This window comes from Sarcophilus harrisii, chromosome 2 (assembly GCF_902635505.1).
Source record: "Sarcophilus harrisii chromosome 2, mSarHar1.11, whole genome shotgun sequence".
Lineage (NCBI taxonomy): Eukaryota > Metazoa > Chordata > Mammalia > Dasyuromorphia > Dasyuridae > Sarcophilus > Sarcophilus harrisii.
In genome coordinates this window covers 197627382-197650822 of record NC_045427.1, presented here as the reverse complement: position 1 = coordinate 197650822, position 23441 = coordinate 197627382, and the positions used below count along the sequence as shown (strand labels likewise).

The following is a 23441-nucleotide window of genomic DNA, read 5'->3' as shown; positions in this document are numbered from 1 at the left end:
TACCTTCCTTTGAAGCCTCCTAAACACTAAGTTAGTTCTGTCAGCACATATGTCAATCTCTATCAATGTGGGCATCCCTGGAAAGTATACCGCCAAGGTAAGAAAAAAAAAAACTTCACTATTTACTATAACTGATGATTCTACATGGTGGTGCTGGCTGATGGAGAGATCTCTGTTTTCTTGGTGTTAATTGTTAGGCCAAAATTAGCACACGTAGCAGAGAATCAATCCATATTTTGTATCTCAGCTTCAGAGGCTGTACCGAATGCACAATTATCTGCAAACAAAAAATCATGCATCAACACTCCCACCACTTAAGTTTTGGCTTGTAGTCTTTTCAAGTTTTCATCAATGTAGTAGCTGACTTTTGATTCCATCTTGGTCCTCATTGAAGGTGTTTACATAATGGCTGAAAACATCATGGGAGCAAGCATACTAGTCTTAATTCACTTTATTGGTGACTAGGAAAGCTTGAGAACATTGTCTATAGTCCAAAACCTGGGCAAGGATGCCATCATGAAATTGCCGTACTATATTGACCTCCCTCACCCCCCTCCCCCACCCCGATTGTCACAGATTGATCTATTCTCTTTACCTTTATAAAAATGGACAATGGAGGCATCACATTTTTGAATTCCTGACTCACAACTTGCCATATAATCTGGAAAATGTTAATCAGTTTTTGTGTAAACAATAGACCCCACCTCCTTCCTCCTTTGTAAATCTCAGCTGAAATAGAAACATGTGGTACTTTAAACACAGGGAAGTAGCCTAATGGCATTCAAAACATCTTTTTCAGTTGGAGCTTTAGCTAGGGAGGGATTGATTTCAACTTAAGGTAGATGGTTAATGGCTTCAGCATTGATTGATTGATCTGTTGAGAACACTATGTTCAGCCTATCTCTTTAGGATCATGTCCTTATCAGTAATCAGTGTGGCACTATCATCACTGAGTAGTTGAGATGAACCATGGGTTTTTGGCTCATAAATAGCCTTCAGTGCATCATAAACACTCTTTGGATTGTTACTATCAATATAAAGATGAATTTCATCTGTCTTTTTACAGAGCCAAGAATCCTGCATCTCTCTTAAGTTTCAGTTGATGGAATTGAACACTATCTTCTTAAAGATGGGTTAACTATCCTACTGGTATACTCTGTGGAGTTCTCAATTTTCATTTAGCAGTTTCTGAATTTCTCCATCATTTTTATCTAACTAGTCTTTATGTTTGCAAGTGTTCTGACCCAGATGTTGACACATGCATTGCCAGAGTAAGGTCAGTATTTGGGAAGCTCCAAAGGAAAGTCTGGGAGAAAAGAGGTAGTAGAGTGACTACCAAACAGAAGGTCTACATATCTGTTGTGCTGATCTCATAGTTGTATGCCTGTGCAGTTAGCACCATGCTAGAAAACTGAACTGCTTTCATTTGAATAATCTTAAGATTCTGAAGATCACCTGGCAGGATAAGGTATTGGACACTGAGGTTTTGAAACGAAACTGCCAAGCATTCCAACTCTATTTGTTTTCGCTTAGTATAGTGAAAAAGCCAAGTGATTGAATAATGTGTGTTATCCTGGTTACAAAGGGTTTTGAATCTTGAGCAGAGGATTTTATATTTAGATGATAGGGAGCTTCAGAAGTTGATTAAACAAGTGGGTGACACATGGTGAGTCTATGATTTTTAAGAGGATTAATTTCACAGCCAAGTGGAGAATGATGGATGGATTAGAATGGGGGAAAGACTTGTGGTAAGGAGAGTAACTTGAATATTATTGCAAATTTAAAATTTACTTAAAGGTACTTCTTTCTAACTTTGTAATTATTTGTCTAACCATCAAATCTTATCTCCATCTATCCATATCTATATCCATATTCATCTTCCTAATTTCATTGTAGGAAATTCCTAGTGAGGAAAGTTTCTACCAATAAAAATCTGCTTCTTTTAAGTGATTAAAAATGTTGGCTGGGAGAGGATTTTGGGAAAATGGTGGAGTAAGTCATAAAATTTTAAGCTCTCTAGATTTCCTCCATGAACGAAACAAAATTCCGTCTCAGAGTGAATGTAGACTGGTGAAAAAACAAATAAGACTTGGGATAGAAGAGGGTCCTTTTCTGGATAACTAAAGAAGATTGCAAGAAAGACTCCATAGTTCAGTTTGCGTGAAATAGAAATACCTCCAGGCTGGCTCTGCAGAAATCATAAGTGAAGAACTCTGGGGCTATTTGGGTTCAGAGGGAAACTCGGCTTGAACCACAGGAACTTCTGACTTCTAGACAACATAGAAAGTGGAGAATCTGGGTCCTGGAAGATTGAGGGAACCTCTGCTGTTTAGAGATGTCATGCCCAGCTGTGCTCTAGAGATGCTTTCCTGGTGGAGAAGGAACCCCCTTGTGAGTGTAGAAACAACAGGGCAGACACACTGCTGGCTATGAGTACTTGAACCCCAAACCAAAAGCTCCACCTGTCTGCAAATACTCATAGCTTTTGGTTTGGGATTCCAGGTTAGAGGGGTGAGCTGAAATGAAACTAGAGGCATTGTCCCCCAAGACCAAGATTAGAAGTGCATGTACTAATAGTTCTTATAAAAAAATGAATTGACAAAGAAGAAAGAACCCAACCATAGAAACCTACTATGAGAATAGGGAAGATTGGGACTCATCTTCAGAGGAGGACAGTGAAGTTATAGAAGTCTTTACTACGTCAAAGAGTAATTTAAAGGATAAGCTGCATAGAAAGAAGCTCAAAGAAGACTTAAAAAATCAAATGAGATATTGAGGAAAAACTTAAAAAAAAAATCCCAGAACCTTACCAAAAAACCCAGGAAGATTAGGGAAAAAAAATTAGCCAACTACAAAAGGGGATACAGAATCTTAAAGAGTAAACCAATTTTTTGAAAATGAGAAATATGCAAGGGGAACTGTGAAGCTATAAGAAACCAAGAAATAAAACAAAATTTAAAGAATGGAAAAAATAGAACAGAATGTGAAACTTCTCATAAGAAAAACAACAGATCTGTAGAAGAGATCAAGAAGAGAAAATATGAAAATAATTATACTACCTGAAAGCTGTGACCAAAAAAACAACCTTGACATAATATGAAAAATAAAGAAAATTATCTTGGAGTGATAGAACACTGGGGGGAAATAAAAATAGAAAAAAATCCACTGATTATTACCTTAAAGAGATCACACATGGAATACACATAGAAATATTATTGCTGAATTTTGATATCCCCAGATCAAAGAGAAAATTAATATGCTGGAGTTACAATTAGAGTTGTATAGAATTTATCATTAGTTATAATAAGAGACCACAGGTCCTGTAATAATATATATAGACAATCAAAAGAACTGGGCCTGTGGTCAAAAACATATTTAGCAAAACTAATCATGATATTGAAAGACAAACAATGGGCACATTCAATAAACTTACAGATTTTCAGGACTACTGCCTTCACCATTGGGAATGGGATAAAGAAGGAGGGAAAAAGTAGGGGGAGGAGAGAAGATAAAAGAGATCCATGGATGAGAAGAGGTTTAAATAGTAGCAAGGTAAGTTAAGAAGTAGAATTAAAGTAGAAGAATTAGTAGGAATAGGAAATAAGAGATATACAGAAATACTATATAATAAAAGTCAGAAGTAGAATTTATTAGGAAAAAAAAGTAGTCCTAGAAATCATTGCTCTCAAAGAATATTAAACTAAAGATTCAACAAGAAAAAAATCAACATATTTTATTAGCCTTATTAATGTTTTTTCCTCAGTATTTTATTTTTTCAAATACATATAAAGATGGTTTCCAACATTAATTTTTGTAAGATTTTGTGTTTCAAATTTTTTTCCCTACATCTCCTTCTTCCACCATCCAAGACAGAAAATAGCCTGATACAGGTTAAACATGCATAATCCTTTTAAACATTTCTATATTTGCCATGTTGTACCCAAGAAAAATAGGACCAAAAGGGGAAAAAAGCAAGCAAACAAAAAAAGTGAAAATACTATGCTTCTATCTACATTTAGTCCCCATACTTCTTTCTCTGGATGCGGATAGCCTTTTCCATCTCAAATCTATTGGAATTATCTTGAATCAGTACATTGCTGAGAAAAGCCAAGTGCATCACTGTTGAACATCATTTAGTCTTGCTGTTATTCTATACAATGTTTTCTCCATTCTCACTTTACTCAAGATCAGTTCATCTACGTTTTTCCAGGCTTTTCTGAATTCAGCCTGTTCTTCATTTTTATAGAACAATAATGTTTCATTACATTCATAGACCATCCCTTTTCCATCCATTCCTGAACTGATAGCCGTGCACTCAATTTCGAATTCCTTGACACTACAAAAAGGGCGGTTACAGACATTTTTGCACATGTAGGCCCTTTCTCCTCTTTTATGATCTCTTTGGCATTACAGACTCAGTTGGGAGATTGCTGGATCAAAAGGTATGCACAGTTTTATAGCCCTTTATAGAATTAACATAATTCTAATTTGCTCTCCAGAATGGTTGGATTATTTACTTTATTATTATTATTTTAGCTTTTTTTTTTTTCAAAATATATGCTTTCATCCTTCACCTTGCTAAACCTTGTATTCCAATTTTTTCCCCCTCTCTTTCCTCCACCCCCCCTCCCTTAGATAGCAAGTAATTCATTATATTTAAACATGTGTAGGTAATGGTTGGATCATTTCACAACTCTACCAGCAATGTATTAGTGTCCCGGTTTTTCCACATCTCCTTTCAGCATTTAGCTTTATTTTTTTCTGTCAACTTAGGCAACCTGAGAGGTGTGAAATGGTGGCTCAGAGTTGTCTTAATTTGTGTTTTTCTATTCAATAGTGATTAATATTATTTTAGATGCTTGCCTACATATGTGTAAATGCATATGTATATATGTATATACACATGTGTATGTTTACATATATGTGTGTGTATGTATGTAGAAATATACCTGTGCTTAAATGTAGCTTTCTTGGGGAAGGTGAGGAGAGGAATAAAAGGGGAAAAATGAATAAATCAAAAAGTGGACAACAGAGAACAAAAGAATAACCTGCACAGAAGCAAAGAAAAGATGGCTAGTCATGGATATATGTCTGCTTTCTTGAGATGGAAATTTATTATATGTTTTGAATCCTTCCTGATGTTTTTTTCTGGGCATATGGCAATTAAAAAAAATTACTTTTGTGTCTTTCTATTTTGTTTTTTCTCATTTTATAAGTAAAATAAGTAAGTAAATAAATAAAATTTACTTAAATAATAAGTAAATAAGTAATAATAAGTAAGTAAATAAAACAAGAATAAATAAATAAGTAAATAAAGTAAAAATAAGTAAAATAAGTAAAAGTTGTCTGGGACATTGAGAGGTTAAGTCACTTTGCCCAGCGTCTTTTTTATATCCTGTATGTGATAGGATTTATGTGTCTTACATGTTGAATCTAAGACATCTTTATTCTGATTTTGATTGTCTACTCATTTATACATTCTTTGTAAATAATAATACCACAATCACTCACAACCACCAAAATAATAACAAACAATACCACTACTAACAAAAAAACCAAAACAATTATTTTGGACTAGACTTATGATTTCATTGGTATACGGAACTCCTGATGAGGAAATTCATCCTCCCAATACAGATGGGCCCTAGCTGTATTATGTTTAGTATTGTATTTGTGTTACTGAAAGATTAAGTGATTTGCCCAGATCACACAACCTAAATGAGATTTAGGACCTTTTGTATTTGAGTGGGCTGAACAATGTTTATAGTTTTATTTAAAAATAACTGCTCCTTCAGTCACTGTCATAACATAGTGATCCCTTTTTACTACTGTGATATTTTCAGATTGGCAGAAAGAATACACACATGTATAGAATAGGATTTGAGAATTACAAAACAAAGAACAGAGCAGGGTAAATGACATTATGGAGTTGGAGTTCACATGATTGTTGTGAAATTTGGTAATAGGGGCTAACAACAGTTCCCTTTCTCAAACTAAGAAGTGCTCATTGTTTGGGTACAAGTGCAAGATAGCAGCCCAGATTTTTGGATGACAAACCAGATAGATATGCATGAAGGATAAAGAAATAAAGATATCCAGCCTAACTCCCTTTCTTTCACATTCAGTCCCCAAGATTGTGTCACATTATTTCTAATAGCTATATTATCAAGGTAATTACATCACTCCTAGGGCCTGATGACTGGGGTTTCTTGAAAAGTATTGGGGTCTCTACTACTTTTAGGGTTTCTACTTACTATATTATTTCCAAGGATAGATACCTGGGGATTATTTACTACATCATTCTTAATGCTGCACCTTATCAGTAGCACAATATTTTAGATTAAGTGCAAGAAGAAATTTAAAGCCATGTCTGAGAAGTCCTATGAAAAATACTACTGATAATATAATTTAAAACTGTTATTAAATTGTTAGTTAAGCGGCATGCTGTCAAATGGCAAATTGTTCTAAATTAAAAATGAGATTTTATTTCATATTTCAAAATTAGTCAGTATTTCAGGTTTTTAAAAATTCAATTCTGAGTTGACTTTTATCTATCTTACTGTAGCTGATAATTTCTTCTTTAAGGAGACTTTATATTTCCCTCAAATATCTTGCCGTGTAGAGAGATATTAAATGTAAGTTAAGCATTTAAAGTAGAAGTGAAATGTTTTGAATAGAAATGGAAACTTAGGTTAGAATAGGAGTTTTTAAGTTTGGGTCCGTATTCTTTATTAATACACGTGTATTTTGATAACTACATTTCAATAAAATTGGTTTCTTTTGTACTTTGTAATCCCATGTGTTTCATTTTATGCTTTTACAAACATTTTGAGAAGGGACTTAATAGGCTTTTCTAGACTCCATGACCCAAACCCTTGAGGTAGAAAGATTTAATTAGTCTTTTTGATATATAATAGAATGAATTTTTTTTTTGTTTTGATCAAGCAAGATAGGTTTTTGTTTTCTAGAAATCTGGATTATCTTCCCAGATGTTTCATTTCTTCTTGCTTTGCCTAGAATCTTTGGATTCTTTTTTTTTTTTTTAAGTATAAATATCTTATTCACTAATTTTTTTTCAGAGCTTTTCAGAAACTTTGTAAGTTCTAAGTCATTAGCAATGAAATATGTGATTGAGTTGTCTACTATTATATGTTCATTATACATTTGTATGAGGCATGTGATTAATTAGCTTAAAGTGTTATATAGTTAACAGTTATTAATGTTAAAATAGGATTTTTGTTGTCAACAATTCATATTAAGAGAGAACTATCATTACTATCTTTGCATTTTTAACTTGTTTGTGGCATAGTTATAGTATTAGAACATTGTCTCTGATTGTTAGACTTTTTGAATACTTAATTTCTCAAAGTCATTATTCTTTTGTAGATTTCTGTATTTTCACACAGACCTGTCTCCCACACTTGAAATGTATTTCCTCTTCAATCTCACATCTTTCTTTAAGGGTTTACTTAGATGCCTTCTCTGTTTTGAAGTCTTCCTTTTCCAGTCCTAGTTGTTAGTAATCATAGATAATCACAGGATGAGGTCATAGATTTAGAGCTCTTAAGTGATCAGAGGCCAAATCCCTTATTTTATAAATGAATGGAGACTTGGAAAACATAAAAATGTTTTGCCCAACTTTGGACAGATAGTAAATGACAAAGACAGAACTTGAACTCGATTCTTCTGATTCTAAATCCAATTAAAAAAAAATTATGCCTCTTCTCTGCTTCATTACTTTGTATTTACTTGTCTTGTTTCCTTCATGTAAATAACTTGAGAGCAGGGATTTTTTGGGGGCAAGACTTTGTAACTATAACTTATAGCATAATATACAGAGTTGGCATTTTTATCTTTTTTTTTTTTTTTTTTTTCCAGGTCCTCAACTGAATGCACAATTAGAAGGTTGGCTTTCACAAGTACAGTCCACAAAAAGACCTGCTAGAGCCATTATTGCCCCGTAAGTTTTAAGTGTACTTTTATTGCATTGTAAATTTGAAGTATGTGTATATGGTCCCTTCAATATATCTCTTTCTGACAAAGTAAAACTATTTAGAAGCAGAATTATTTTTTTTTTTAAAGAACCTATGGGAAGTATGCCAAAGGGAAGCACAACCTATAATTTCCATGCTATCATATAGTTTTGTGTGGGACGGGTATTAGATTTCCTTTCCCAAATTAACTAATTGGAGACATCTTCAGGTACAAAGAGAAAGCATTTATTTAGTCCCTTCAGGGAGAGGCCAAGATGCACTTGGAGCCATCCCAACTCCCACCATGTGCTTATAGAATCTGACCAGCAGAATGTAGAATACCTGGTTAAATAGCAAAATACTCAAGAATTTTCATTGGATAGACTAAAAGGAAGGAAGTAACCATCATTGACCAATGGTCACTAATGTTGTCTGCTTCCTGTCAGTGACTTGGGTCTGACTTTTAGAGACCTAGGCCCAGAGATCATGTGACTTTCTGCCATCTGAGGCCTAAGACCTCATCTTCTGGCTCTGAGAATGGGGATCATGTGACTTAAGCCTGGTCTCATAAACTGAGAAAACTTCACTCAATTAGTCCCATTCACTTTGAAAGACATTAGTTTGTTTTATTAGTTGTTTGTAATGTTTTAAAAACTTAAAAGATTTCCATTTAAAAGAATAATAAAGAATTAGGGGAAGCTAGGTGGTATAGTAGATAGACTGGTGGGGTTGGAGTCAAAAAGACTCCTTTTGCCGAGTTCAAATTTGAGCTCAGATACTTTCTAACTTTATGATCCTAGGCTACTAACTTAACTCTGTTTGCCTCAGCTTTCTCATCTGTAAATTGAATCGGAGAAGGAAGTGGCAAACCATTCTAGCATCTTTGCCAAGAAAACCTCAAATGAGGTCACAAAGAATTGGGCTTGACTGAAAAAATTGAATCACAATAATAAATTTTTAAGTTAAGCTCTGCTAAATGGATGATATCTGAATTAAAAGGGAATAAGTACTATTATATTTTTAAATATCCTTTTGCCTTAAGAAATATAATTGTCTTATAATAAAAAATATACTTTAATATGATACTGAAGAAGATAAAGACATGTTTTACATTCTGCAAATGTGGAAATTTTGATGAATAACAAAGAGGCATGTACCACAAGGTCTTGGAGTACATGTAGTAAATAAGATGTAAGGAGACTGGAAAAATAGGATGGGCCAGGTTATGAAAGTCTCTGAAAATGACCAACAGTCTTAATATTTGATCCATTAGAGTTACTGAATAAGGCTCTGAGAGAGAAGGCTCATGCATCTAAACCTAGTTTATTTATTTATTTTTAAAGGAAAACTTCATCCATCCTCTTCATTTTAAGCATTCTTTTCTTTTTAAAATTTGAGTTCCAAATTTTCGACCTCCTTACCATCTCCTCCCACATCTATGAGAAGGCAAGCAATATGGTATCAGTTACATATGTGAAATCATATAAAATGTATTTTCCTAATAGCCTTATCTCCAAAAACATCAAGAAAAATAAAGAAAAGTGAGAAAATTATACTTCATTTTGCTCTCAGAATTCATCACTTCTCTCATTGGAAGTGGATGGCATTTTTTCATCATGATTCCTTTGGAATTATCTTGCATCCTAGTATTGATCAGAGCAGCTAAATCTTTCACAGTTAATCATCTTTACAACCATGTCATTGTTATGCATAAAGATCTCCCATTTCTTCTCACTTTATTTTGCATGAGTTCATATAGGTCTTGTCATGTTTTTCAGAAACTTGTCCCTGTTGTCATTTCTTACAGTACAATAGTACTCCATCACAACCATATGCCACAACTCTTTAGCCATTCCCCAATTGTTGAGCATCCTCTTGATTTCCAATTCTTTGCTACCACAAGGACCTTTTCCCTTTGGTTTCTTTGGGATACAGTCCTAATAGTGCAGTTGATGGGTCAAAGGGCATACACAGTTTTATAGCCCTTTGGTATAGTTGAAATTGTTCGGCAGAATGATTGGTCTAGTATACCTGTTCCATCAGTAGTTCACTGTTACACTTTTTTCCCCCTCAATCCCTCCAGTATTTGTCATTTCTGATAAGTGTGAAGTGGCACTTCAGTGTTGTTTTAATTTGCATTTATTTCTCTAATCAATAGTGATTTAGAGCATTTTTTTCACTTAACTATAGATAGCTTTGATTTCTTCTGAAAACTGCCTATTTATATATCCTTTCAACACTTATCAATTGGGGAGCTCATAGTTTATTTTACCACTGAGTAGAAGATGGATTGAAAGAGGGGAGAGACTTAAGGTACAGTGGCCAACAATAAAGTGCAACAGATCAGAAAGATAAGAGATGAAGAGGGGCCTGTATCAGAGTGGTAGAAGCATCACAGCATAGATATAATGAAGTAGAAAATGCAGAAGTTGGCAATTGATTGGATATAGAGCATGAAGGAGCCTGAGGAATCAAAGATGACATCTAGATGTTGTGAGCCTCCTCAACATTTGGGAATCTCCAAAGGAAAATGTGAGAAAGAAGTGGTATTAGACTGCCTATCAAACTGAAGGTGTACATTGTTATGCTGCCCTTATGGATGTATGCCTGTGAAACCTGGATGGTCTACCAGCACTATGCCAGGAAACCAAATTGTTTCCCTTTCAGTTGTCTTAGAAAGATTCTCAAGATCACCTGGCAAGATAAGGTACCAGTCACTTAAACATTTCATCTCTATTGCAGAGAGCTCAACTCCGATGGCTGGCAACATTATTTTTATTTTTTTTATTTTTATTTAATAGCCTTTTATTTACAGGTTATATGTATGGGTAACTTTACAGCATTAACAATTGCCAAACCTCTTGTTCCAATTTTTCACCTCTTACCCCCCCACCCCCTCCCCCAGATGGCAGGATGACCAGTAGATGTTAAATATATTAAAATATAAATTAGATACACAATAAGTATACATGACCAAAACGTTATTTTGCTGTACAAAAAGAATCAGACTCTGAAATATTGTACAATTAGCTTGTGAAGGAAATCAAAAATGCAGGTGTGCATAAATATAGGGATTGGGAATTCAGTGTAATGGTTTTTAGTCATCTCCCAGAGTTCTTTCTCTGGGCGTAGCTGGTTCAGTTCATTACTGCTCCATTGGAAATGATTTGGTTGATCTCATTGCTGAGGATGGCCATGTCCATCAGAACTGGTCATAATATAGTATTGTTGTTGAAGTATATAATGATCTCCTGGTCCTGCTCATTTCATTCAGCATCAGTTCGTGTAAGTCTCTCCAGGCTTTTCTGAAATCATCCTGTTGGTCTTTTCTTACAGAACAATAATATTCCATAATATTCATATACCACAATTTATTCAGCCATTCTCCAACTGATGGGCATCCACTCAGTTTCCAGTTTCTAGCCACTACAAAAAGGGCTGCCACAAACATTCGTGCACATACAGGTCCCTTTTCCTTCTTTATGATCTCTTTGGGATATAAGCCCAGTAGTAACACTGCTGGATCAAAGGGTATGCACAGTGGCAACATTATTTGAATGTCAAATGTACATTTGCCTAAAAGACTATTTTACAGAGAACTTGTTCAAAATGAGTACTCACATGCAGGTCAGGAGAAGCAGTACAAGGACACTCTCAAGGTCTTTCTGATGAACTTTGGAATCAGTTGTAAGACATGAGCCACTGGCAAAAGTTGCCTCGCATGGTGTGCCTTCATGAAGGTGGGCATTATGGTTTATGAGTAAAGCAGAGTTTCAATGCTTTAAAAGAAATAAAAAATGCACATTTAAAAGCATTTCTCTTCTAAATGTTCATCTAAATGCCCAACATGTGATAGAGACTTTGAAGCTTGTATTGATCTGATCAGTCACAGTTGAACACACTGTTCATTAACCTCAACATAGTAATGTCATTTTAGTAATCTTCAAGGACAACAACTATTTTTATATGTGGCAACATGTAAAGATATTTAAACTCTCCTAGGCATAATGGAAGGTTATGCAGATATGCTTTATTGTGAACTCTTCTAGGTATAATGAAAGGTTATGCAGATGTGCCTTATTGTGAAAGAGAAAGAGGCACCACTTAACTTTCAGATAATTATGGGATTAGGGGATGAAAAACTTTTTACACACACACACATATTCTTAGAAATTATGTAGCATCTTGCAGGTTTCTTTATAAGTAGGTACTAAATATTTGAGGGTTTAGATTTTTTTTTTAATAAAAGGATTTTTTAAAAGTATATAATAGTTAAAAGTACAATAAACTAAGTGCAAAATTAATTCAGCAAAAAGAGAACTACTGAGGTGATTTCTGATTGGAAAGAACAGGAATGATTGTGTAAGAGATCATATTTGAATTAAATCTTAAAGGATGTTAGGGATTGGACAATTTGAGAGACAATTTAATGTTACAGACAGTAAAGGACATTATCAAAGAAATGGAATAGGTAATCATGGGTGATTCCCACTTAATAAATCAAAGTTAGGACATTATGACTGGAGCATAGGATGTGCAAAAAGCATATACAGTCAAATTTTGGAGAACTTTGAAAATCAGGCAAAGAAATTAATGGAAAACAAGGTGTCATTGAAATTTTTCAGTAAAGGGGCAATAGGTATGATACTGAGTAGACATACTTTAGAAAGATTAATCCAACTACTAAAATATTTTGTAAGGATAAAACAGATTCTTTCATAGGTTAAAACAGGAAATGGTGTAAAAGGATGTTATCAGAAAAATGTATGACAGGAGAAGAAGGCGACGTAGTCACTTGTATTATGAAAATAGTAATAACCTTTGTGCCTCATTGGTTTTCATGAAGTGTGAAGTTCCTTGAGGAAAGAAACTATTTCGTTTTTGGTTTTGTATCATCAGTGCCTTATGTTAACACTAGGTGCTTAATAATGATTGTTGAAGGAATTAATAAAAACACCCAGAAGCATATTTATTGGACTCTATGTAGAGGAGTCTTTAGAGCATATGGGATCTCACAGGATGAGATCTAGGTTACTATCTGTACATTTGAAGAGAAAACTCCTTAATTGAAGGTTGTTGGGCAAAATGTCTAGCTTTGGTTCTTGAAGCCTTGAGATCACAAGCTTTTAATGATGGAGCTACTTTAGATGGAGATCAGAGGGTGGTTGTTAAGACTTGCGGGAAGTAATTATGACAGAATTGATGTGTATATAGTACTTTAAGGTTTATCCAATAATTGATGTGAATTATCTCATTTGAGCCTCTGGTAACCCTGTGAAATGAGTAATCTACATTTTACATTTGAATAATTTGAGGCTTAGAAAGCTTAAGTGATTTGACCATGGACCTTCTAGTTTTGGAGCTGATATTTAAACACATTGTCTCTGGTAGAGCTTGTAAATAGAGAGCAAAAAAAAAAGTAATTATTATACTCTTGGTTACAGTAGAGAAACTGGTAAAGAATTATGGTTCTTAAAGAAATAGGTATTGGCATTGTAAAGAAGACATCAATATGTGGTAAAAATATGCATATATTTTATTGGATAAGGAATGGACATTAATGGTCTCAAGGATTTTTCAAATCTAATATTGTCTAATTTTCTATTTTGAACTAGTTACCTAAATAATTAAGACAAGTACATTTTTACAATTCTAGAAATACAAACCTGTTCTTGGTGCATGTTTGCATAAAAATACATTTATTTTTCTATTGGCTTTAAGAATGGTACTTCTCCTTTATGCCATCTTTTTACTGAAATTATTGACCATATATCTATAGATGACTATTATTGTGCATCTAAATTGTCTTATGGCAAATCTTCAGAATGTATCTTTTTATTCTTTATATTAAAACATGATAAATATTAGGATGTTCTTCTTGAGAATGGGGAAAAAAACTAAAAGCCAAAGGAAGTGACATTTTTTTGTGTGTGGTATGTTTCTAATCAGAGGTTTTTAGATTGCTGATTTTGAAGGTTAAATTTAAATACATCATTTCATGAGCTTTATTGTGTGATATGGATAGGTCACATAACTTCTCTTGTTGTCAGTTTTCTTATAAGGATACTGCCGATAACTCTGGGATATTGTATAGGAAAGGACTTTGTAAATCTTAAATCACCTTAAAAATATATTTTTTTAAATTTCTGTTAATCAGTTATCTTTTTATTAGGTCATTTAAAATAAGATTTTATTCACTGAAATTTAATTTAATTTATATACTTTTCTGTAACAACTCATTTTTAATGGGAATGGTTATTATTCCTTTACTGTTAGATTAGATACAAACACCGCCCCTCCCCCCAATATCCCTTCTAACTTCTGTATCTCTCTGTAGCATAATCATTAAATATTTATTAGACATAATGTATATGTACACATATATGTGTATATATATATGTGTGTGTGTGTTTGTGTATGTATGTACACACACACAAACACACACACACCCCAAGTCTTTGGGAGGGAGAGGAAAACTATATGAAAGTTGGATGTCTTTGTTCATTTTTCTGAAATTAGTTATTTTCTGTGTATGTTTTTTACAATGCTATCTAAACTTTAATATTAATAATTACAAAAATGAAATATTATTTTGATTGATTTTCCAGTTCTAAAAGAACATATCTGTACAGGAAACCTTCTTGGAATATATTATATAATAGGGAGAAAATTGGAAGATGCCCGAGTGCCCAGCTAGAGTACACACAAAAAGAATTCCTGCTAAAATCTGCCTGACAAGTAGGTTGTAGAACTTTTGTTCAGACTTACTAAAGGGGGGAGCACCCATTTCTCAGAACAGCAAGGCAGCTCATTCACTTTTAGAGAGCTTTGATTGTTAGGAATTTCCCCTTGATATCAAGCTTAAATTTGCCTCTTTGCTACTTCCCAATGTTCTTTCTTGAGGGCCAAATAGAGGAAATGTATCTCCTCAATGACCTAGTTCTTCAAATACTTGAAGGAGCATTATTATATATTTCTTTTGGGTCTTTTCTTTTCCAGGCTAAGTATATCTAGTGAGTACTTTCCATTAGTTATATAGATCCTTTAATGGACCTGTGATCTCATTGATATGATCTCTGTGCACATGAAAATCTATCCATAAGTTCTCATCCTGTATAGTCTTTGTGTGCGTTTTCACTTACTTTCCTCACAGGGAGTCCTTTCAGTACACTGAAAAGCATTTAGAAGGGACCTTCTTCTGTATCCTTTACTTTTGTGTGGTTAACAGTAGAGCATATAACTTGTTTGTGGGTTTTATCTAATTCTCAGAACATAATATTTGTTAATGCTTTCTTCGGTTCAGGTCTTTGTATCAAGATTTGGCCTGCTTTTGAAACCCATATAGTTTTCCATTGCATTTTGGATACTTGTAACTTGGAATATATCATAATCACTGAAGAATTGATGACTTACACTTAGACAATATGTCAGAAGGAATACTGATGCATTATGTTCTTTTTTTTTTTAATCCCCCCCTCCTTTTTTTTATTAGTTTTTTTTTTTTTTTTTTTTAAAGAAAAGACTTGGGCTTATTAAATACTGCCTACAATTTCTGAAATGTAGTCCAGTCTTCTCTTATTTAGTTTTGGACTTAGGCACTACCACCCTCTTCATTCTTTCCTTTTTTTGGGGGGTGGGGGAGAAGTTAGAATCCAAGGTGGGTTTGAGTGAGTTTTAATCTGTTGTTTCTTTAATGTTGGAATCTTCCATTGATAAGTGTCAATATAGATACCATAACTCGAAAGTAAGTTATTATCTTAAAGAGTTACTCAGCTTATTTTTCATTTGCAGACTATTGAAAATGTACAATTTCAATATATTATGTGCCCATCTATATATCATAGTTACCCTAAAGGCATTTAAAGGTGAAGGTAGTAGGTTGATAAGTTTTTTTATTTGTTTTTTCTCTGTTGGATAGTTAGGTTGAATAATTGTAGAGCTCAGACTTTGTAGTGTTATGGGGGCTGTGATGCAATCAACACAATGTCATGCTAACATGAGCTTTTGGAGGTTCTCAACAATTATAGGGATTTTTTTTTTGTTTGAATTCTTCGTTGGACATCTGCCACAATTGTAGTGAACACATACTTTATGTTTTATGCCTCACGATATTAAAAATCAGATATAATTATTTTTAAAAAGTTCTATTAAGGAATTTTGTACATTTCTGACACATGATTGGATGACACATTTTTGAAGAGCCTTTAGCATTTTGTTATAGCAAATCAAGTTTAAGAAAAAAAAGCACAGTGGAGTCATATTTTAAATTCCTTTCATTCTGTTGCATGATTGTACGAATGTGGTTTACTGCAGAATATTGTTTTAAAGGATTTGTCTATTCTTGACTCATACTTTTATCAAGAAAACCTGATAATTTGTGTAAATTATTCTTATAAAGATTTTGTAAAGATGGGATAATAGGCATATAGACACTAGATATTTTCTATTACCTTTTTTCTTTTCCTTTTTTCTTATATTTTCCCCTGATTTCTTTTCTCTTTCAGATACATTAAGAATCACTTCTTCATTACCTTTAAAATGGTGTCATCTCCAGCAATGACTTCTTTCATGTATATTCAGTCTAATTTATTTGCCTTTCTCATCATTGCTTTTTTTAACTGCTGTTTCGGCTTCTTCACATGTCATTGAGGACTGTGAGTTTATAGTAGATACTCCATTGTGGCTCTGCTGTCATTGATAGAAAAAAAATTTATAGAAATTCTATCTATTTTTCTTCTGTTTTTCATCTACTTTCCAGTTTCATCTTGAAGTGCCTTTGAGATGATTCATCTTAATTGTGGCTCATTATAGTTTCCATAAACTTGGTTCTCCATTCCTTTTTGCTGTGTTTTATGAGGTGAAACTTTTCATAATTTTCTACAATTCTTCTCTGTAAGATTTTATAGACTAGTTTGTCCACTCTCTTGTTGCCTTTGATTGTCTTCTGTTTGGTAAAGAGATCAAAGCTTCATTGACTAAGGTTGTTAATTTTTTTTAGAGGGAGGTTCCTTTTTATATAATTTTATATAAATTACTATGTGACTAAAATTATAATAATAAGGACCAAATTATGTGTATTAGATATAAATTGCAAAGTAGAAAATTTAAGCTTTTAGTCAGGATTAATGTTTTAACAATTAAATCTATTCAAAAGAGTCCTGCACTGTCTCTGAAGGTGGTGAATTTTCTCTTAGTAGAGGTCTTCACATTGAGGCTGGATGACTACTTAATCAGACATTTTATAATGGAGATTCTTTTTTGGAGTGTATGGCAGAACTACATGACCACTGAGATCTTATTTCATTTTTCAAGTTTCTTTGAAACTGGGAAATTCTATTTAGTTATCAGCCCAGGAATCACTTCTGTAGGGATGACGAGGGGGATGTCATCAGTACAAGATATTTTTTACTCAACTGTTTAGTGTAAAGCTGCTTTTTTGTATTTTGGGAATAAGGGAGGTTTTGTGTGTGTGTGTGTGTGTGTGTGTGTGTGTGTGTGTATGGATACATAGAAAGAAAAATAAGCCAAGTGGTATAGTGAATAGAGTTCTAGACCTGGAGTCAGAAAACTTATCTGGCCCTAGATACTTAATAGCTCTATAACCCTGGATAAGTCACTTAACTCTTTTTGCCTTAGTTTCTCATTTATAAAATGAACTAGAGAAGAAAATGGCAACCTACTTTTAGTATCTTTGCTAAGAAAATCCCAGATGTGGTCATGAAGCTTTGGACACTATTGAATAACAACAGTGTATATAAAACGTATTATAATTAATTCTATGAGCCCCAAGTAATGTCAGGTAATTTTATACATGTATAACTTACTCATTTTCTCTTGAACATAGCAATTCCATCCTGTTTGCCCTTTAGACTTTAGACTATCTCTTAACTCTGGTTCTTAGAGGAATTCAGTTTCAGACAAGTGGTATAATTTTATATGTTCTATATATATATACTACCACAGATACTATACAACTATTTGCTTCCTTCTTCTCTATTGAGAAGAATATTGGAAGGGTAGAATGTTTTTTAAAATTAGATTCAAGTGTCAAGCATTTTTTCCTCTCCTACTCAAGTGGGGGAAGAGGAAGGAAGAGAAGGAAAAGCAAAACTTATGTAACATATTTGGTAGTTAAGCAAAAATAAAAAACGTCCATGTTGGCCATGTTCCAAATTGTCTCATTCTTTATATTATCTGTCAGGAGGTAAGTAGCATTCTTCATTTCTTCATGGATATTTGGGAATTCATGGTTAATCACTGAACTGATTAGATTCAGAATAAATATTGTTAAGAGGGATACAGTAGGTAGATGAGGAGATTTTGATTTTCTGAGTTCAAGTTCCTCGCATCATGAATTCTAACTTAAGAACTTAAAAATTGATATCACTGAATTACAGAAAAAGGGGAAAGTTTCTGAAGACTAGAGATAAATTAATCTTTTCTTTAAAAAAAAAAAAAAAAGAGGGTTGGAAAAGAAAGTACATTCCACAAGTTATAGATCAGTAGGTTTCATCTTGATTCCTGGAAAAAAAATTTAGAGTAAGTTATCACTTGGGTGGTTGGTGAGTACTTAGTAAAGGATTAAGAGATTATTGAAAGTTGTCTGCTGCTGCTTTAAAATTTTTTAAAAATATGAACTTAGTAAATATTGCCATTTGAATATATGAAAAATAGATGATGATTGTATATAAAATTTTGAGTCTATTATACACAGGTTTTTTAAAAATCATAGATTAAATTTGATATAATAATACCAACACCATGTTTCTTCTGAATTTTCTTCTGTGCTTTTTGTAATGTTACATTGTTCTTTTCTTCCTTTTTTATTTTTTGCATCACTGTTACTTTTTCCAATTTTGTAACAAATAGGTACAGCAAGCAAAACCGATTGCTGTATTAGACATGTCTGAAAATCTGGGTCTGATGTGGCACTATTAGTATATCATTTTTCTGCCAAGAGGGGGAGATATGCTTCATTATCAGTCCTGATTGGTTATTACATTGATCAGAGTTCTTAATTCTTTTCAAATTGTTTTCAAAATTATTGTAGTCATGATTCTCCCTCTATCCCCCTTTCTGTTCACTTCACTATGCATCAAGTCGTTTAAATTTTCTCAGGAATCTCTGAGTCAGTCCCTTTGATCATTTCTTATGGTACAGTATTATTCAGTTTATTTTTATATACCATAATTGTTCAGTCATTCCCTAGTTTTTGGACAACCACTTTATTCTAATTCTTTTCTGCAACAAAAACATGCTGCTATGAATATTTTGTACATGTAGCTTCTTCCCTTTGACTTCTTTGGGTTATAAGTCTAATAGTAACATCTCTAGATAAGTAGAGTTAGTGACTTTTGGGCTATACTTTGCAATTGATTTCTAGAATGATTAGGCCAGTTAATAGTCCCACCAAGTTAACAGTTCTTTATTAAATGCTTACTGTGTTGTAGGTACTCTGTAGTAATGTACCCGTTTTCCCACATCCCCTCCAGCAGTTGTTATTTTTCAAAAAGAAAAAAATTCTTTTTTTTCCCCTTTGGTCATCTATGCGAATCTGATGGTGTGTTTGAAGTGGAACCTCAGAGTTACTTTACTCTGCCTTTCTTTAATTATTGGTGATTTGGAGTATTCTTCCCCTCCTTCCCCCCCCTCCCCCCCCGGGTGTTGTTATTAGTTTTTATTTATTTTTTGAAAACTCTGTATATATATTTTGTATATATTTTGCATTTGTGTAAGGCAGCATAGGAGAAGATTTTCCATCAAAAAACATTAGTGCCTTAGGTAGACTAAATCGCAAATTAAGTGAAGTTTGAGTTTTTTGCTTCCCGTATATCTTTTTTGTGAGAGGTATCTTAAAATACTGAATAGAGGACATAGGGGCCCATAGCCGGCATGTCTTGTCAGTTCACAGGGACTCTGGGCCCTTGTGCAAGTCAGTGAGTCTTTGCTTCAGACACTGCTCCAAAACTGTGTTTCAAAATAATTATCACTCTACATTGATGTTGAGTTTCCTCACTAATGATATTACCTATATTGGTGAAACTATATGATTTTTCCTTGACTTCCCTTTCCCCTGTTAGAAATTTACTGCTTTTATGCCTTCTTTCTGTTAAGGATGTTAATATCTTTCTAACTAATCCAGGTTGGAAAGTTTTGATCCATCCTTGACTTTTCTTTTTCCCTTACCTCATCTTGGCTAGTGAACTCCTAAGTCTTGTTGATTCTAACTTCACAGCAACTCTCAGATCTCCACTACCTCTGCCTGTAGCTACTGTAGTAATCTCTGATTTTCCTGCTTTTAATCCACTCTGTTCCCCACACAGCTATATATTCACACGAATCTAACTTTATCACTTTTTGTTTTAATAAAAAGAAAAAAACCCCAGCAATTTATTGCCTACCTTTCTGTAATGTAGTTTCCATTTACTTTTCTAATATTATTTCACATTATTCTCCTTCATATATTCCACATTCCAGCCAAAGTGTCCCTAATGTCACTATCTGTGGATTCTATCTCCCATCTTTGTTAGAATCCTTACAAAGTGTTAACTCATTAGAGTTGATAGAGACAATAATTATCTAATTTAGCATGGTTCAGTATGATTTATCTGATCCTACAAGGAGATGTTATGGGCCAGAACTTGAAACAAGGTACTAAGTGGGATTGAGGAGACAATATTTAAATCTAGTTTAGAATCGATTTAATTCTACAACAAATAATGGTTTCCCAGTGACATAATGATTGGTGTGTACTCAGTGAACAGCATATAAGCAAGAAACTCTCAGGGCCAAGGAGCACTCTGGGAGATACAGAAGCCCACAAGCCCACTCTTGGAGGCAAAGTCAGGTTCAGAACAAAGCAGAGGCAAAGGACAAGCTTCAAGAGCTCTTGGAACCAAGCAGAGAGATAGGCCTCTAAGAAAGCTAACCAGGCCCAAAGAAAGAGATAAGAAATAAACGTTTGGATTTTATCAGCTGGCTGTGTTTGGAGTGATTATTACTCTGAACTAAAACTAAGGCTACCTCCAGAAAACCTCCCCAAGAAACCTGCTCTCAGAGAGAACGATTATATTATAGAAAAAGAAGAACACCACACATCTTGATGCCTTTCTGTAGATTGTCCCCCATTTCAGGAATGTCTTTCCATTCTTTCTCTTAGAAAACTCAGTGTTAATTTAATAATTTAATAATAAAACAACTCAGTGTTAATTTCCTTTCCTAAGAGAGATTCTTTGCTGATTTCTTTTTAGTTTTCTGTCTATGAATTAATTTGTACTTATCTTTGTCTTTGTTGTATGTTCCTAGAAGACAGTAAACTCTGTGAGGGCAGTGAATTTTTTTTGACTTCTGTATCTAACAAGTGTTTAATTGAACTATGATTATTACTTAGGCTTACCTCCTTTAAATACTCTTTGGTTAAAAGTACTAGCCTGACACCCTTCCTCCCCTACTTTAACAGCTTCCCAATGTCCAATATAGAACAACCATTATAATAAGGTCAGTTCCATCAAAAGAATTGAACAATTTAACAAATGATGGAGTACTTTCTTAGGGATGGTTGTATTTAAAAGAAGAATTTTATATAACCCAGATGAATTTCTAATATATGAAATAAATTTTGTTTTTCTTGTCAGGAATCTATAACTTAGATTTAGAATTTTATTTATGAAAAGTTGCTCTCCCCCATTTTATCTATTCATTCTCAAATTTGGTGAAGACTTAACTTTTTTGTTTGTTTGTTTTAGTTTTTTAATGATAGATTTTATTGTTATCTAAATTTCCCTGTGTACCTCCCTCATCTTCCCATGACCTTTATATTTTTCATTGAAATTTTTAATAATTTAACTTGTTTTCCTCAGTGATTAAGCGATTTAGCCAAACATTTGTTGTATTAAGTTAGCTCTTTGTATTACTTCTTGACAAACACTATAAGCTTGGTGAAATGGAAAATTTAAAATCTGCAAGTCTCCACTAATAATAATTTATCCCAGTAAATCTTTTATTTTTTAAATAACTCTTTTTAAAGGAGATCATTCTAGGATGAGAATGAGGCGTAACACTTTGAGGAGTTAACTGCTTTCCACAGTAGACTTCATGCTTCTGTAAATTTGGGCCTCTTCCTTCTGTTTCCCTTTGTAATTCCTGACAATGCAAGTATAATGTGGTACTCACTAAATGTTTTTGACACAATAAAAGTTGAGCAATGTTACCCACCTCCTTCATTTCCAGTTAGCAGTATGAGAGTAGAAGCAAAAGAATTAATTTTTAGGCAGAAAGAATTTTTTTTTTAAGTAACAAAGCTGCTATATTCTTTAAGTTTTTAAGTATCTGCATTTTTGTGAGTATATTTTTAAGGTAAAGAGAGAACACAGAAAAATGATTTCCACAAATGGATTGTTGAGTTACATGTTCTTGCTCCTCTTGAGGTTTAGATTTCTTCACAGTTTTGTAAACTTAAAACAGATTAATTTTGGTGTTATAGAGAAGATGCTGTTTTATACTTCAAAAAGAATTATATGACTGTAGGTATTTAAATGACCCTATGATCCCATTGATTAGGGAATTACTGCCAATGATCCAGATTAGAACCCAGCCATGCCTGCCTGTTTTGCTTGACTTGTGTTCATGTCCCCCTAAAAGTTCATCACCAAAGAGCCAATTAACTTGATGGAGGCTTTTCTCAATTTTTCCTGATATTTCAAAGTGCTAACAAAGCACTCTCCCTATTATTACTTGCATTGTTGCATGGTTCTCTTTCTGTCATTCCTTGAAGATATTCTTTATATCTTTTCTTAGTTTCTTAGTTACATGTTGTAGCCCACCTCACATATATTGTTATCTGCTCCATTAAGGCTGTGATGTTACATACGTTGCTGTTTTGTAAGTATGCTATTAAACTACTAGTTTTAAAACAGCAGCAGAAGAGGTTGCCAGTTTCCTAAAAGGAATCGGTCTACTTTTTCTATTTTACCTAGAGCCAAACTCTTTATCCATTGGTATTATCTAACCCAGATATTTGTCACCCATGTGCATGTGCTCCATAGGGTGTCCATCCAAATGCATATTGAAATTTTGGCAATGAATACTTCATCTACTTGGGGGGTGGGGTGTTGTTTTTGTTGTTGTTGTTGTGTGTATGTGTGTGTGTATGGGTATATCAAACTACTTAGAATAAAAACAAATTGTTTTCCAGGAGGTTTTAGTGTCCTACTTCTTGATTCTTTCAGTGCATTGTAATCTATAAACAGGATCACCTTGAAGACCTCACCACCTATAGGCAATGCCTCTTTGACTTGTATGCTGTGCTAGTTTTCTGCCATTATAGGGAGAATCAAATATATTGTGTGGCAGGTGAGCTTATCTTTGAATGAAGAGGAGACTTTGTCATTGAAATTAATTATTTAATTGTAAATGATTACCAAGTAAGTTTAGGTAGTTGTATCTGATATTCAGTACTAGTTTTTACAG

The 23441-nt window shown here is 33.6% G+C and overlaps 1 protein-coding gene across 1 annotated transcript in view; it reads left to right on the top strand.

Moving 5' to 3' along the window:
* MEMO1 (mediator of cell motility 1) overlaps positions 1–23441 on the top strand; it is a 118182-nt gene that overhangs the window by 38966 nt on the left and 55775 nt on the right. The window contains exon 2 of the mRNA XM_031951228.1: positions 7879–7960. Within this exon, the coding sequence (XP_031807088.1) occupies positions 7879–7960 (82 nt within the window). The remainder of the gene's footprint in view (positions 1–7878; positions 7961–23441) is intronic.